We start from the raw sequence: 18122 nt of genomic DNA on the forward strand, positions 1-18122 counted from the left end.
CCCTCCCCTCGCTATCATCTCTTTGTTTAGTACTCCATTCTCATTGGCTGGGAGAAAAGATGCGGGTTATTCGGGAATAAATCACACTGCTTAGAGTCAATCAGATTGCAAGGATCACCAGTGATTTCTAAATAGATGTAGACAATTGTCGATGTTTTTTTGTGTGTGTTTTACTCCCACAACTCTTGTTTTGCGCAAATTTGCTGAAGTTACTTTCTCGAAGTGAAAAATTTTGAACAAAGAGAAACCACCACCTTATTCCTTACTCGTCCCTCACCCCCCCCCCCCCCCCCCTCACCTTCCCACATGTGTCTGTAGGCGCTCTGTTGATAATAAAGCACTTATCCTTATCCTTATCCTTATCCAGACTCCTCATTATTTGCTCCTCTTTATCCATGGCCATACCCTGGCGCGTCTTGTATGTTTCTCCTGCTTGGCCGGCTGAAAAGGAGACGGAAACGACCGGCCATTAACCTGCGTCCCCAGGCCCCAATTCCCAAGGTGGCTATTAACTCCAGTGATACTTTTATACTGTACGTATATTATACATAGGTTATGCGTTGTATTATACGCGAACATGCAACTTGGTGGCGATCTACTCAACCACTATTTGGGAACACAGAATTACGGCACCCAGTGGGCTCCTGCTGCACCCCTTCAAATCATCACCTCCAAATAAAGGGCGGTAATTCGGAGATTCAGGCTACGCATGCAATGCGACACACTTGGTTTCCCATATTGTCGGCGTTTGCCAGCCTTGGGTTTTTTTAAGCGGTTCTGTGCGACGTACGATCTGTTCGCTCGACGCAAAGAGTAGAATACATGGATGGGAAATTTGGCCTACTTCAGCTCTTACTTGACTATCTTTTACAAGGTAAGCGAATAACGTGAAATAGTTGAGATACACGCATTTAAAAAAAAATTTATTTGTTTCCGGTGTTCTAGCTTCTGTTTACAACAGATCAGAGAGACCACGGTGCAATTTTTACGGTTAAGAATCGCAAGCAAGATGAATAGTTTAATTTAGATTTATAGATTCCATGAACATACCAAGAGTTGTGAGATGAGTCGTTAATAAATATAACTGTATGAGACAAAAAAGTAAATTTGCATCGCAGGTATTCAATATTATTGCGTGTCGTGGGCGTCTTTGGGGGAGCGGTTATTCCGGGGGGTCAACAACACTGCAACTTGGGCCATGACGACTTGAACGGCACAAACCAATATATTCAAATTTCCCAACTTGAAGGTAAAAGTATTCCGAAGCAAGTCTTCTCATGCAGTTTGAATAATCCAAAGGGGAGAAACATACACTTTGTCTTCAACATAAAGTGTTTGGTTTAGAGAAACGTCATGTGGAATTATAACACGACCCCCTCCTTATTACGAAAAATAATTGTTTTTATCATAATGGCGTTGTTAAAAAGATCGATCAAGCTATGACTAGAATCATGGTGATTTTGCCCGATATACTGGCCTCGTAATTTCTTTTTCGTTGTAAAAGGTAGCCTAGCATATAAAAGACCGTCATGTCAAAGGTTGATCGGTAAAAGGTAAAAGGCAATCATATGATCAGAGAATGTTGGTTTATAACCCGGGGGGTACTCCTGGGAATTCTTGGTGGGGGTGTGCCGCCCAGTTCTCCAAATCCTAACTCTATTTCAGACCCAAGACCTTGTTATTTTCCACAACTGTTTTCAGACTTATCGTAGGCAGAAATTATGTTATCATTACTTAGATTAAAATGCCAACAAAGAGATTTCTTAAAATCCATTTCGAATTCGCATGATCTCTTTCTTTCTTATTCATTTAGAATTGAAACAACAAATACGTTCATGCACTCTTGTATTCCCTCGAATACCTTACCCGAATTCAGACCTAAATAGGCAAAGTGTATACCCGTCTTCAGACCAAAACGGTGCAAAAACCATATCCTTTAGGGCGGCAATTACCTATAAAGCAATTTTAAGGGAGTACCCCCCCCCTCCTGTGGTTTATACCAATTGTTCTGTAGCCTTGGGTTTATATTGCGGTTCTGTGCTACATACCGATCAGTTCACTCGACTCAAAGAGTAAAATGCGTGGATGGGAAATTTGGCCTACTGCAGTTCCTACACGACTATCTTATGGACGGTAAGAGAATACAGTAGTGACAAGTGAACCCTACGTAATTTTTTTCGGTCTCCTGACTTCTGTTTTTAGCAGATCGCAGATTGGAACATAGAGCATGATGTTGTAAAAATCCAAAGCAAGATGAATTACCCGAGTTTAGTTGAGATTTATTTCCGCGAGAATAACAGGAGGAAAGGGCGATATTTCGCTGAGAAAGTTAGGTGAATGAGACTGACAAGAGTAAATTTCCATCGCAGATGCGGGAAATTAATTTTATGAGTGGCGTGGGCGTATTCGGGGGAGCGGTTAGTCTGGGGGCGGAGAGGGGGGTATAACAACACTCCAACTTGGGCTATGACGACTTATAAGGCACCGCTCCTGAAGGCACAAACTGATAATTAAAAATAAGTTCAAATTTCCCAACTTGAAAGTAAAAGTATTCCGGAGTAGGTCTTATCATGCAGCATGAACAATCTATAGAAGCCGAAAAATAAAGCGTTCTAGTGGCTCGGAGTTATAATACCGCCCCCCCGTCTTTCCCACCCTTCTTGCCATGAATAATTGTTTTGCCTTGATGTCGTTGTTAATAATCAAGCCCTGACTAAAATCATAGTGGTGATACTTGAAATACCGATCTCAATATATACTTTTCGTTATTTGTAAAAGGCATATGGCTGATGGCTAGCATTTAAGACTGCCGAAGGTTAATCGGTCATAGGTAACAAATATCCGTTGCTCATAATACCCTTTTGACTGCTGCGATGTTTAGTGGTACGTGAAAATAATATCCTATAGTATATAAAGAGTCATTGTCTCTTAGTCCAGAAGAAAGAAAGCCGATGTACTTTTCTTAGTCTTCTCTAACAACAGCAATTTAGACTGCGATCAGTCTTTCTTTTTCTTCAGATTTAGTGAGGGGAGTACACGCGTGCGCCAGCGCGTTCAATCACGCGCCTTCAGTCACGCACGTGGTCATTTGCGTGTCTCGCGCGTTTTGCTCGATTACTGGTTTCTATGGGGGTCCTTACCTATGAAAATGATAGGGGTGCACCTGTTACTTGGTACCCTGCGAGCAGTGGTTGCTACACTATGAAGGGAGGGAAACTTTACAGTGACACCACTTACCTGCGGCAGGTGGTTCCACTTAAGTTTTGAACATTTTGACGTCATTTCAATAATCGATAAAGGAACAGAACATGGAAAATTGTTGTCGATTTGTTAAATGGAAAAGCCAGGGGGACGAGTTTACTTTGAGGGGAGAAAATGAATCTGAGTCTTTCCACAAAACGTGAGTTGAATAAACAAACTTAAGAACGATCGTTTTTATTGGGGTATTTTCGAAAATTTCCACAAACAATCCTTCATTTATACTTCAGTCAATGCCAGCTGCGTCCAGCCTCCCCGGGCTACCGCGGGGCGATTTGCCCGCATTGTCAGTCCCGGGCATTAGCAAAGTTGCTATGCCCGGGGGTCGGACATTTGCCAACCCCGGGTGACCCTCGAACTTTTGGCAAGCACGTGGTTTCCTATCCGAATATAACCACACAGAGGATTTTACTGGAAAAACAAGCAGATTGGCTCATCTGTCAAGGACGGGAGAAAATTGTAGAGGGTTTTAAAGGCATGTTCTCGATTTTATACATGCATTTCTTCTTTGCTTATCAAGCCGGAATTTTATAGCAAAATCGGCAGCTATCGACGTGAATCAACGTTTTTTTGGTTATGGAATGATGAAGAGCATCCTTTCATATATTTATATAAATTTATATATTTGTATTAAACTATCCAGAACAGATAACTTTGCAGCACACTATTAATGTTAATGACAATAATTTTATGACAATCCTAAAACGATAAGCTGGAGTCTTCGCGGCGTGATGTCTTATTTAGAAAGGCAGACGGGCACTACTTTACTGTGTTGATGGAGGACGGGGGCATTTGCCCTCTTTTTTCGTCCCCACCCCGGGGGATTTGACAACTCAACAGTCCCAGCCCTCGGGAATTTGCCATCCAAGGCAAAAAATGGTAATGCCTGGGGGTAAACTCCGAGGAGGGGGGTGGAAGGGGCTGGGCACAGCTGGAATTGACCGATGCATTATACTGGGGAATCATTTCCCGCCCTTGGTAGCCTGCAAACAGCCGCCCCTCCCCTCAAACAAAACCAGAGAGATGTTTTTTAGGGGCGGGAGGCGACTGTACACGGCTTGGTTATTCTAATAAACAGATTTAGCAAACGAAGCTGTCTTTATTATTTCTAGAGTCTTCAAAGTTTCCTCAAAGAAAATGTAAAATCGAGTAAAAGACCAAACAACGAGGACGGTAAAAAAACAACAATTTGTCTAATTAGCAAAAACAACAACTTTGCACGTGCAGCACAATTTTTTTTACATTTCCATGCCGTTGTTTTGCACGACTAAAACGTGAAACTTCTCTTAAATTCCTATTTACACGTTTTATGGAGGAAATCTGGAGGAAGTGTTTGTGTTCCTGTTCGCTCTGTTTTTTCACTCCCGCTCATTTTCACTTTGGTAGCCGCTAGCATTTCTCATGTTCTTACCGCCGCTATATATTTTTTATGATTTTCTTCCAACGAAATTGGTCTCCGTTGTTATTTATTTCTCGTTCTAGCTCTTTCCCTGCTATCTAGGTTAATGTACATATTAAAATTTAGTGGAAAGGAAGACTCGTTTTTTTTTTTCTTTTTCTCTCTCTAGAAGTCCGGGCGGCCATGTGTGATTTATTGCCGAAACGAGCGAGGTGCTTGAATTACAAAATTTCACCTAAGCTATAGTATACTCCTCCCTCGACGGGCTGACGTCTGACTCCCTTCCCCTCCCCCAGCGTCTGTACGGACGGGAGGTCGTACGCTGACGTCATAACCAAATTTTCGCAGATAGATAGATTACCAAATTTTCTTAGCTATGGGGCTTCGCTCCGAGGAGCTCCGCTATTAGTGAATTCAAGGCTCTGGAGGGCAATTAACTGAAAATTGAATTCGTTAGTCATTGCTACAATGGAGGTCAAAAGTGTTGGGACCTGTCTAGAGATATTAGTAAAGCTAAAGACCCCTCCCCATCCTCTCCAAACAAAATTGAATTTTGAGCACCATGGGTGGAAATGATCGCTTTTTTGGCCATAACATTGGATGAACCATTGCTGGGGGGAGTGGGGGAACGACAGGATGAACCATTGCTGGGGGGAGTAGGGGAACGACAGGATGAACCATTGCTGGGGGGAGTGGGGGAACGATAGGATGAACCATTGCTGGGGGGAGTGGGGGAACGACAGGATGAACCATTGCTGGGGGGAGTGGGGGAACGACAGGATGAACCATTGCTGGGGGGAGTGGGGGAACGACAGGATGAACCATTGCTGGGGTGAGTGAGGGAAAGACGGGATGAACCCAAAGCAGATCAAAAAATCGTCACTAGGAGTAGAGTGCTATCTAACAGTCTTCTCCACACAGTCCCAAGTTCCTTTGTCCCCCATCGTAGTCTCCCAAGTAGTCGTTTTTGTCTCGTCACGTAACTCTCCAGAAAATAGAAGGCGGCTGTAGCTCTGATTGGCTAAAATCTAGAAAGGAATGTGGTTCGAACGTGAACAGCTTTTTTTTTATTTGGATCAACGCTGTGTGACGAAACAAAAACTGCTGAGTGCGTGTGGGAGACTATACTTGACTATAGATTAAAACAAATTTGAATGCAAGGATGGCAATACGGCAAGGGGCTGATTTAGCGACGTCTGGTATTAGCATCTCTTATTTAGAGGCTGAGTGGACCTCTGCATTCAAAGGTTTTGACTATAGATGTTGCCGGGTGCGTCTCTTCCGGCATTGTTGCATGAGCTCATGCACTCGCGAGGTAGTTAAAGTTTTGTCAGCTCGATTTATTTTTGAGCTCGATATAATCGTCTTCATAACTTTATCCATTTAGGGTGAAAAAGATTTTTCAATGCGATCGGAAACTGTGAGAGGTCAAAGCCGAGTACTGTCTAAAATTTTTCTTTTCATTATGCGTGCAAGAATTCTGATTTGATTTTGATACCAGTTGCGGCAGCGACTGATTAAACGGACTTGACTGTTAGTTCCACTCACAAACTCAAACAAAAACATACAACAAGGTACCGCAAAGTTTACCTATGTATGGTACAAGGGGAATGTCTTTCTCAAGGCCATCAGGCCAGCCCCCTGGAATACTGGTAAGCAAGAGAGAATCATTTAACGGACATATTGCATAGAATCAGCTATCATCATCATCATCACCATCATTATCATCACCATGCTCCGACGCATTGTTTGACTGCCGCGTATGGCAGTCGGGATCTAACAAGTTCTTCAGTCACTGTAACTTTTATTGCGTTATTTCCAAAGATACTGCATCAAAAATATTGGACTCTTTTTTATTAGCAGTATTATTCTTTTTTGCTATAAAAATAAAACGTTTCTTTCTTCAATCAAATTAATTAAAGGGTGCCACAATTCCAGAGATTATGAACAGTGATTTTGACACACTGATCTTGGGTTTAGCCTCAATGGCATGTGTTTACGAAACGGAGACTTGTAGAGTTAATCGAGTTCCCCTTTCCCCTACCTCTTAAGCACGCTATGTCGTGTATATACAAACAAACAGACAAACAAAGAAACAAAAACCTTGATCTCTGAAAGATCTCTGCTCAGCTAATAAACTAGTAACATAATAGGGTCATCGTGCGTGATGTGCTTTTGACATTCTAGCTGTTTACCTTGAACCGGCTCCACGTGCACACCTAATGGGACAAATATTTATCTTCTCTCTCGACTCTCTCGTAACTTCTCTCTTTCTAAATGTAAAATTGGAGCGGGGAACGCCAGATTAGCTTGTGCTGCGATTTACCGCTGGAACGATTCATACCACTAACCCAGGGTAAGGTAGTGATTTTGTTTTCTCCCTCAGTATTGCACCCTATTCTGGAAGAATTTTGTTCCTCGCTTGCCGGAACTGCTGATTATCTTTCTTCTCACGAATGCAAAGAAAACATCACCTGAAATTAATGTATATTAGCGCAAGAAAAGTCAATTCTTCTTTCCTCCGCAATAACATCGCTTATATTTCATTTGGCCAAACCAATGTGACTGAAGAGTTTTTACCACACATCCTGCAGTTTTTGGCGATACTGTCTCTTTATGAACGAAGGTCAACCAAATTTACTTACATGCCACAATTCATGCCACATTTTAAGGGCGGGTTGCAGTGCTGTGCTTTGTTGGGTTCTTTAGGAATTTTCACTGTTTTTACATCTTTCCCGTGACTTAGAAATGGTGAGCGCAACTTGTTCCCGTCTTAAAAAAACTGTAACCATCGAGTAAATTAGTAAATTAGTGTGAGTTTAAGAGTCACGCCAATATTGTCTGATACATGCAACGCACTCAAGCGTAACTTGGCAAACAAAAATCACGAGCTCTACACGAGTCCCTTAAGCCTACGCTGAGCATCTTTCACGGGGCATAGGAAGATGGCTCCAGAAAGTAAACATTTTGAAAATGAGGTCGATCGAAGGGACAGGCTATATTGGTTTTGTTTTCACAATTCAACCAATGTATATAACTTATTTAACATCTTAGCTCATCTTATACATAAATGTAAAAAAATAGAGCCCCCTTGAGAAGTGTAGCTTCCTGATGTTGAAAATCATAAGGGGATGTTCCGCTAGACATCACCTGACTGGAGACCACCAATCAAGATTGCGCACGGAAAAAAAGATGTAGTTAATTCCCTCCTGGAGGGGACTCCCATATGAAAGGGACGGGGATACTCGTCGGAAATTTTGAATTAAACCCCTAAAGGAGACAAATCTGGGCGTGGCATGGCCCAACCGTTTTTTTTTTTGACCCCTAAAAGCGACCATTTTATTTTTAAACTTTGGTTACATGAATCGAGTAAATAAAACAAGTTGAAAATATATAACTTTTTAATATTTCTTCGAGTATAACCCTAAAAGAGACCTTTACGGCTAAATATAATGGCGTTTTGCCCAGAACACTCTAAGCGAGGCCAAAATCTGAAATTTACACCCCTTAGCAAGACGACGAGCATCCCCGCCCTTTTCATATGGGAGCCCCCCCCCCCCCGGGACAAAATTGTCAAATTGCACAATTAGAGAGGTTCGCTATGAAAAAAAGAATATTTTCTAAGTCACTTGTGATGCCATTTCAATAAGATTACTTACTTTCATCTACAAACAACCTTTAACACCTACAAAACAAGAGTTACGTTATCGCAGTTGTCGCAGTTTAAGAGCACAAAAGAGAAGGACTGGATCGAGAGTGACATACGATCCAAAATGGCTGGGTATGCAACTTAACACATCTTCACAAATTTCCTCTGTCTGGTGTGACTGGAGAGACGATAATCGTTTGATGTTGTTTTTTCAGGCTCCTGTGCCACCTATGAGTAAATCACAAGCAGGGTACAGGCTTTTCAAGCCAAGATATGAGTGGAATATGATTAGAGACCAAGTGGGAGACTCCGCGTACAACGGGGTCAGTGAGCAGAATATTTATAAACGAATTACAGTTTATATATTGTCGGCCGGCGTTTGGCCTTAATTTTTGTGGCTTAGTACTGAAGTTCTGCTTTGATTTTTTTCTGTAGTATTTGGAGATCGACGTGAAGAATCCTCGAACGCACATCGAAAAGGAAAAGGCGCTGTACACCGACTATGAAATCGAATTAAAAGTAAGCTTAATTTTAGTTCTGTTTTGGCTGTTGATAAACACGAGGTCACTGTTTATGGGTCAACTCGTTGTTTTTGTGAGGGATGACTTTGAGTGTCTATAAATTAAAGACGAGCACTTCTCTAAATACACAAGAAGTGCAAGATCGTGTAAACCTGCGCGCAGTGGAGCGGGTTGAAATGGAACTAACCACAACTCGCATAATATATTTAGAGAATTTAGCTTCAATGTTACATTCTCGCCGCTTAAAAAGCATTTTACAAGGGTAAAAGGAAACTTGAAACGGATGCGGTTATGTGTCAGGGAATACATGCCTAATTGTTGGTAGTATTTTGAAAACGATCTAAGCTTAAGGTAATTTAAAGTTTATGTTTTCAGATCATAGCGTGTTGTATTAATGCAAATGTACATCTATTTGTACAATTTTTTTTTGAATAATTGCCCAAGGGCCATGTAAGGTTACTTGTGGTATTTTATTTGACATGCTCAAGTTTTAAATCAACAGATAGGCTTAAACACTTTTTAACTTTTTAAACATTTTACTCTTTTGCAAGGTAATGTCATCAAATTCAATAGTTAATCATAACTATAACAAAATTCTCAAATCTGATTGACTAACAACTGTCCTGATTTCAGCACTAATAGGACAGTGCTATAGGACAGTACGTGTCAAGCCTAAGTAATCAGACAGTGTGCACCATCACATGTGCGCACTTAAGTGGCTTCTTTCACTGCTAACAAAAAAACTCTTGGAATTTCTTGTGTTTTAATTTTAAAAATAGCCTAAAGTATCGGAAATTTTGTTGTAGTTATGATTAATTGGTTACAGAACTTCATGTCATCCAATTTAGTCTGTAATCATACTTGTGATTAAACAAATCAAACTCCCGCCACGTGGTCGTCTGATTTTGTTAATCACTCATATGATTACAAACCAAACTGGACTTCACTCAGTCCTATTGCCATGATTTATTCAGGGACAGCTGTAAACTTGCATAATAAATTCACTCTAAAAGTAATATTTATACATTTTGATTTGGATATGTATATATAAAGTGTTAGCCTTGTGTCATTTAATGGTAACCTGTCTTTGTCTTTGTGGGCATTCATTTCAATACACACCACTATATTAATTTTCAAATACCCCACATTACATTTAATGTAACATGGGTTATCTGAAAGGTTAGTAATTTACAAAGTAGGTGGGGATATAGGAGAAAAGAGGTAAGTTCTCAGGAGGGGGGAGGGGGAGTACTCCATGCCGTTTCACCATGGTGTGTTAAAAGACTGATCAGGTTCAAGTTGTAATCTGATCACTTGTTTCACTCAGTCGTTCGAGTTGCTGTTTTCATTCCCTCCCTCCCACCTGGGGACTTCTCTCCAGTCCTCAGGGCCTTGACTTGGTTTGTGAGGTACATGGGGACATGGTGTTTATTACAATCATTTACTTGTTGTTATATTTTCACAGACTAATAACCCCACATTTCCATTGTTACACTCGCGCATACGGAGAAGATATTCGGAATTTGTTTGGCTCAAAAACAAGCTTGGACTGGAGGATGTTGTATTCAAGTACGTAATGAATGGGAAATAAAACTATTAGATTTCTTGGCATGGAGGCAATACATTATCTGTCATCAACGTTACAGTTAATTAAATTTTTTGCAAGCAAAGTTTTGGCAGTTTTCAGATATTGCATATAATGTGTGTTTTTCTGTTCTGTAGTGATGCTCCAAAACTTCCTAAGAAGCGCGTTATTGGACGATTCAAAGAGAACTTTTTGTGGCGACGCCAGGAGGGATTAGAGAAATTTTTAAATAGGTTTGTTTCTATATTGACTGTCAAGTTTCAGGGCTGTCATTAAGAGGCAGGGCCCAGGAATTTCTCCTGGCTATTAAGAACGTGGCCCCGGCTACTTTCATAGGAAAAGAAAAAAAAATTTAGAACCAAAAGAAATCCCTAGCTGTTTTATTCCCCGACAACTTGTTGTATTCACCCAGCAACTTGAAATCTTAGTGACAGCCCGGCGAGCTTTGTTTTCTCTGCGCATTTATATATCTGTTAAACCATAAGTTTGTAAATTCAGCACCATGAAACATCCGTAGTGGCAAGAGGAGGGAGGAAAGATGGCTGTATTACGTAACAACAGTTAGAGTGTCCAATCTTCTGAGTATATAAAATCAGGATTCTCTGTAATCATCAAAGAATCAATTAATCATGTGAGTGCCAAAGGGGAGATGGTTCAAGAGTCCTGCTCCCCCAGAAAGTTTTGAGGTCTTGATGCTCTGAAACACCATTTCTAATGTTCTGAGAGGACAATTTCTGTCTAAAGTGTTCGCTAAATCAATGGTAATTTTCATGCTCATTTTTATTTTCATGACTTCGCGTACAAGTACTTGATTTTATTTTATATTTTGTGCAGTTTTTTAAGTTTTTTTGATATCAGTTTCAGTTAATTCATATGGTTAAGTTGCTCTGTTAGGTGTTCTTGTATAAGTATCATAAGAATTCATCAGAAAATATCATAAAGGATGTCAACATTGGGATTTTTCCTATCCTGATCGCATATCGTTTGGGATTTAGGATTTTCAAGCAATATCGTTTGGAAGAAATCCCAATGGGATTGGGGCCGTTTGGACAGTCTGAGCAGTTAGCTTAGGCTTCAAAACACAGATTTTTGTGATAGTTTTGTTAAGCATGAATGCCTTTTTTTCACAGACTTGCAAGCATTACTGTGTTTGTCAACCATCCAGCCTTCCTGATATTTGTCCAGACAACACTGACAGCAAAACAAATGGACTACTATCTCAAAACACGTACCCCTGGTGGAATCCGGTCACTTATATTAAGGCTGCATGACAAAAAGCTAAAAGAAGAAGAAAAACAACACAGACCAAGAACAAAATCTATAAGTGCTGAATATCCACCCACTGAAAAGTAAGGAAAGCAAAAATTATTGTTATATAGTATAGTTTGTTGGCTACCATTGGGGTACTCAACAAATTTTTATATGGAAAGGCTCCTCCCGAGGTCCAACCCCTTACCATTTATATACCTGTTTGACAGGAAGGGTACCCCTTTTGCATACCTTTTATTTATTGACAAATGGTACCCCTTTCACTTACCTATCTTAGAACTTTGCATCCCTTTTAACTCCTGCAAATGTACTGTTTTAAAAGTATGAACAAATCACAAACCCAGAAATTTCTCTTGACCTTTTCACAGCCATAAAATGCATCTGTACGTCTTACAAACCACAATTGCAGATTTCCCTACCATTTCATATACCTGAAGCCTAAAAAAGGTACCCCTTTTGGGCGGGGCCTCCCCACATAGGCCATTATAGGGAGTACCCCCCCCCCCCTCCCTTTGGGGGTGTAATCAATTATACTTTTCTTCTTTGATTCTGTAAAGGACATCTTTCATTTTATCATTAATTTAAGGTCACAGTCAAGAAAGAGCACGTCCTATGGCAAGGGCTGGTCTAGTTATCATGGTGATTGTTTGTTTACATTTGATGAAGATTTTGCAGATGTTGATGATCCGGGTATGTTTCAGTGACTCTCAGTGGAGTCCATTTTGTTAAACACAATTAGATGAGTCTTATACACCACTGTTGCAAATATTATAATGTTCTGTAACTAGCAAATAAATAATAATTGAAGGGCTCCATGCAAAAATATCCCCTTAATATTTTTCAAATTTTTGAAAGCACATGAAAGCTACGGGATATTATTTTGTCCCTGGCTTTTCTTGCTGTAAGGAAACAAACTGTTGTTGGGGGTATGCAGACCTCTCCCTTAAACCTATTATTTTTAGGATAGAGAAGAAAGCCCTTATTTTACCATTTTATTTACACTTGTCTTTTTCACTTTTGCAATTTTAACCTTTCAAGCCATCTTTGTGTCCTTTGTCACCATACCATCTGTCTTGCATTGCTGTTTCAAGGCCATGTGTCTTGTTAGAATATTGCCCTATAAAAAGGGCCTCATCCCTAAAGCTTGAAGCATTCACACAAGACAAACCTCAAGCAAATCAGAGATCACGAGGCTGACCAAAGTGATTTTTATTGTAAGATCCCAAAAGCACTAGACTATAAAGTGGAGGTTAGGCTGTGGTCTAGGAACATCTGGTGACCTCTGTTGCCTTAGCTCCTTATGTTTGTGCTTAAATACTTATCGGTATGTTTGCATGGCTAGTGAGTACCAGGCTTACTGATTTACCTTTCCTTGACCACAGAGCGTGGAGACATAAAAAAAATGAGGAGCATCAGTTGTGTCGCATATCCCACTGGCCTCTTGACCCTTCCTACAATTCCAGGCAGTAGTGAAGATGGCCTGGACAGCATGGACGGCAGTATGTCAAACACTGATCCCGAAGAGGTAAAGGAACATCCCCTCAGCCATAGCTGGCATGGAACCACGAGGGATGAAATTGACCTTGTTCTAGAAGAATATGAAATCATTCCACTGGATTCCATTTCCCAAGTGGCAATTGGTGATGATGAAGACACTGAGACATTTTCTGACATGGACGCAGACTATGTGGATGTTTTTAATCCTGACCTCAGATGTGGCAGCGACCATCGGTTTGATTACTGATTTGATAAATAATGTTAAAAGCTGTGTACTAGCATTGTGGTGAGAACTAAATGTAAGGCATCTGCTGTGCGGGAGAAGTGCAGGCTCATTTCCTGGACAGCAGCTGGTAACTGTGTATACGTGTCACTACATTGTGTATATTCCAGGTGTAGGCAAATCCTTGCTGATGTCATTGTTTAAATTTTTGCTCATTAGCATACAAGATATCCCAGCATGGAGGATGTCGTCGTATATACAAATAATTTGTAATTATTAGGTTCAAAAGTTGAAAGAGCTGGTCAATTTGTGCACTTTGTGCAAGTTTCGGCTCCTTGTAATCAATAACAAAGGAAATAACAGCAATTTAAAACTGCGAAATTGCTGGGTGGCAAAACCGTTAATGAGCTCATACATTCCTTGCAAATACTGGGATTTTTCAAAGAGAATTTCTCCAAAACAATTCGGTTTCTCGGGCTCAAATTTACAGAGATGACTAAAGTTGTTTTTTTTTTTCAATATTCAGAGGTGTTATTTTATTAGCTTCATCAGATGATGAGAAGCGTATGTTAATGAGGCAAAAAAGTGTAAACGAGGATTCGCCTATATATATGAGTAGCATTTTTGGGGGTACCTATCAAGACAATAGTGAACTTATGCAACAGGACGGGAGAGGAAAGAAGACGGCAAACCTTGTGTGACAAGCGTGACGATAACTTTGTTTGAATAAACTTTTCGCCAAACTTCACTCTCCTTTAAACAGATATTTTTGTAAAGACCAGAAAACATTAATATTAGGTGAAGATCACGACAAAACACGCACGTTTTAGCCCTGTCACGTTTGTCACGCACAAGCGTTTTGCTGTCCTCTCCTTCCTGTCGTCCTGTTGCGTAAACTCACTAATAATTCTCTAAGACTGTGGAGAACTACTAACTAAAGAAAAATGACTGCAAGCAGTGTAGATTTTGACAAAAGTTTTGTAATAGGAAACTGTTAAGAAGAGTGTTTGCTAACAAGTAAACAAGACATAAGTATTCCAAGTGCAATAACATACTTTTAGAACCTGAGACATAAAGAGGACAGTGTCTCATAAACTTAGAACGACATTTCTTTTTGAGAGTCTAATCGTAGAATGGTTATCCGACAGACCTTGTAGAAAGGCGTAGAGATTTCAAGTCAGCCTGCGAGTGGTTATACTTCTCTATGATTCTGGAGTGCAGGATAATTTTGAGTAAGAAAAAGAGTTAACGCTTTGTGTTATTCTTATACGGAACCGACTTAAAACAATTACGTAAAATTTTGGATACTTTACGGACTGGGTACTTATAACGAGAAGGCTTTACGATCAAGTTGCCGGAAAATCATCATGCTTGAAGCTCTTGCCAAACTATTTTCGGTTTTAAGAACGATAACTACTCATATTTAAAAGTGTTCTCAATGCTTCGTGGGTTAACATAACTCTGAGATTTCAGCGACATAACTTTGAGCCGAAAGACATGGTCTCTGGGCATCTTGAGCGACTGCATCGAAAGGCCATGATTTTACTAAGGAATGCCCCCAAAATATGTAATGAAATTAAACGGAGCTCTCTTTGATTTTAGTTTTGTAAATTTTACAGTCTTTACTCCCAATTTATTGTACAGTGTACACACTGTAAAAAAAACTGAAGTTCGTAAAACTACAAAACAGCTAGGGCATTCAAGATTCACGAACTTCGAAATTCTTTGTTTCAATTTGCTAAAAGAAGATTGAACCGGGTTGTTATATGATCAAACTATATTTATTAGAAACAAATGTACATAAAATCGATGTGATAAGATTTATGAAGTGTTTTTGCTTTATTTCTATTAAGCACTTTGATAGAATCACTTTCCGTTGTGCTTGTTAATTTGGTCGCTCCTTTATTGAACTAGAATAAATTAACGTTACTCTGTGAAAATTTTCGGGCAAAATTCTTTTCGTTAAATAAGTTGTGACCTGTCCAATAAGTCTTAAAAGAAATTCATGATTAAGGCCGGGTTATTGACAGTGCGTAGAGAAATTATGTAGCTGTTTTTCTTTTAAAGTGTCTGAATAGTATGTTGATACGGGGCGACGGAAGGACATTCACAGACAAGAAAAATAAAACTATAATTTGACAAAGTAAGAAGTAAAAAAGTCCAAAGGTTATTCAAAGGGCTAGGTTGTACTGAAGAAGTTACTTTCCTGCAAATTCAATTTTTAAATCTTCCAATATTTCAGACTTCGTATGCAGATTTTTCAGATTAAACTCAATGGCAACCCTATGACTTATCCATCTAGTGGTAGCAGTGCGCCTTTTTTTGAGACAGCATTGTCATGGTTATGGATATCTAGTTTTTAATAATAGTAGACTGTTCAAGGTATATAGTCTGTCAGTTTCTCAATGCAATAGAAAGAATTCGAGAAAGGGCTTTCCGCCCCTCCCTTCCCTAGCCTTAACCGCATTTTTGTGTCCAGTAGCTCTATTGCGAAGTTTTACAAGCGTTAAACGAACAGTTGTGAACAGTCTAACGGTAAAGGTATCTTGTTATTAAGTTGGTTGAAAATAAAGTATTAAGAAACTAGTTTTAATTTATTAAGGTGTGTAAATGTGAGGTTGTAAATGAGAATTTCAAGGAATAAAGTTGCCTTTCAATAATTTATTGTGTACAGTACTGCGATTTATTATCAGCTTTGACGGCAACAAGAACACCAACTGCATGACAACTCGCCGCTGAAACCTGCCCTTTGAGGCGGTTAATGCTAGAGAGAAAGCATCGCGTTTCAACGAAGTTTACGGCTGTGAAATCATACCGGATAGAGCTTCTGTTCACACTTAAGAACGGTGATTTCAGCGCGATTTCTGTAACGGAGAGAAACTACGCCCCGCCGATCTCGAAAGTGGAGAGTCACATATCGGATTGGTTCTGTGCCACACTTCGGTGTAATGTGGACCGGTATTCTTGGTTTGCAACCTCGTGACAAGGCGGCCATGTTGGAGGTCAAAACAAAAGAATATTTCCTCGAAGAATTTACATGAAAATAGAGTTTAGTTCCCAGAGGAGAGAAAAGCTTTTGTTCTTGACCAACAACATGGCCGCCGTGACGTCACGTGCAAACCAGCAATTCGCACCGTAACGGAAATGAATGAGTAAGAGCGAGGGCTGGAATCCACTGAAACGGAAGTAAATTAATATTTAGGAACGAGTGAGGACTGCAATAGACCTTTTCGGCTAACTCAGTGTTGTACCCAATTTAAATCTCCCGGGTTTAAGATTCTTTGTGTACTGTATTTGCATTATAATGTGGCATTCACATTTAAATGATATAGAAATTCCTGGAACAAAATGTTTTATTCCCAAAGGGTTTGAATTGGGTATAACATTGAGTTAGCCGAATTGGTCTACAGGTCATTTCCGAGTTCCCCCGGACCTCTGTATCAAAACGAGGTTAAGTGCTCAGCCTTTGATATGGAAATGATTTTTCATTCTCATGGAAATGAAACTCATTTTATCCAGAAAGGTTGTGCACTTGGCTTCATTTTGAAAGTGAGGTTTTTTGAAACTCTGAGGTGGCCTATTAAGTTCACCAAATCCTCTCGGCCAACACTACGGCGCGATGTTCGATGTCGTGTGAACGACTTGTTCTACTCCATCGCTGGGCTTTTCGTGTCTGCTCGAAAGCTATCCGGAATGGTGTGAATATTGCCTAAAGATAACCAAAGCGGACGAAAACATGCAGACGCCAGACATTCAACTCACTCATGTAAAGAGCGCATGAGAAAACATGCTTTTAGTGACAAGCCCATGATAGCATGCCGGAATTAGGGCAAACTGTATAAACACACAAAGAATATGTCGTCGCGGTAGTATACTCAGCTCTGATGAATAAATGACGACGTATACTTATTTCGGCTAATATATAGATTTAGCCAGGGCTAAAAGCGAAGCTCTCGATAGTATTTATAGTTTGTTCAAACAAAATACAAAATCGTGTGATGCTAACCGGCGAAGGCAACGCCGGAAAACGGTGAAAAACAACAATAGGTCTAATTAGCAAAAAGCAACTTTGCACGTGCAGCACACTTTTTTTGTACATTTCTTTGCCGTTGTTTTGCACGACTACAACGAGAAACTTCCAGAAACGTTTTTATGAAGGAAATGTCGTACGTGTTCTCGTTCACATTTTTTTCACTGCCGCTCATTTTCTCCTTGCATTGGTGGCCGCTAGCATTTCTCATTTTGTCACGGCCGCTACAAAATTTTCATGTTGTTCTTCGAACAAAAAAATGTCTCCTTTGTTTTTTATCTCTCGCTTAAGATCTCTGTCGCCCTCTTTCTCTTCGAGTTTCGCTGGCCTGCCGCTTTTTCACTTTTTCTCTATCTTTCTTTCGCTCTATACTCCAAATTTGTCGACATGACAATTAATCTAAGCTTAATACTTTAGAAAACACGGATAAAGAAACAATTTCCGCTTTCCGCTATCGTCTTTACTGACTCTTTAGATGCCTCTGCTTTACAAGACGCGGGTGGCCATGCGATTTCCCGCCAAAATAACCTCGAGTTGCATTTGGGTCAACATACCTGTTGATTGAGTTATTTTACATTGGTATGCCTGTGGTGCGGACGGACGGTCGGGCGTACGGTCACGTGATTACCAAATTTTCTCGAATGGGTAGATTACCACATTTTCTTACCTATGGTGCTCCGCTGCGCGCGCT

At 40.2% G+C, this 18122-nt stretch overlaps 1 protein-coding gene across 4 annotated transcripts; it reads left to right on the forward strand.

The window, feature by feature from the left end:
• The first annotated feature begins 806 nt into the window (after positions 1-806).
• LOC140930315 (uncharacterized) lies at positions 807-14501 on the forward strand. Of its 4 annotated transcripts, none has more exons than XM_073379995.1 (8): positions 807-874; positions 8522-8629; positions 8742-8825; positions 10293-10396; positions 10550-10645; positions 11543-11761; positions 12268-12371; positions 13064-14501. In XM_073379995.1, exons 1-8 carry the CDS (start codon positions 827-829, stop codon positions 13423-13425), a joined length of 1125 nt encoding a protein of 374 aa, XP_073236096.1. In that variant the 5' UTR covers positions 807-826; the 3' UTR covers positions 13426-14501. The 4 variants fall into 4 exon arrangements, with proteins under 4 accessions (XP_073236096.1, XP_073236095.1, XP_073236098.1 ...); XM_073379994.1 differs by lacking the exon at positions 807-874 and adding an exon at positions 2030-2133; XM_073379997.1 differs by lacking the exon at positions 807-874 and adding an exon at positions 6871-7013.
• Positions 14502-18122: the final 3621 nt, after the last annotated feature.

The sequence above is a fragment of the Porites lutea genome, chromosome 3, assembly GCF_958299795.1.
Source record: "Porites lutea chromosome 3, jaPorLute2.1, whole genome shotgun sequence".
NCBI lineage: Eukaryota > Metazoa > Cnidaria > Anthozoa > Scleractinia > Poritidae > Porites > Porites lutea.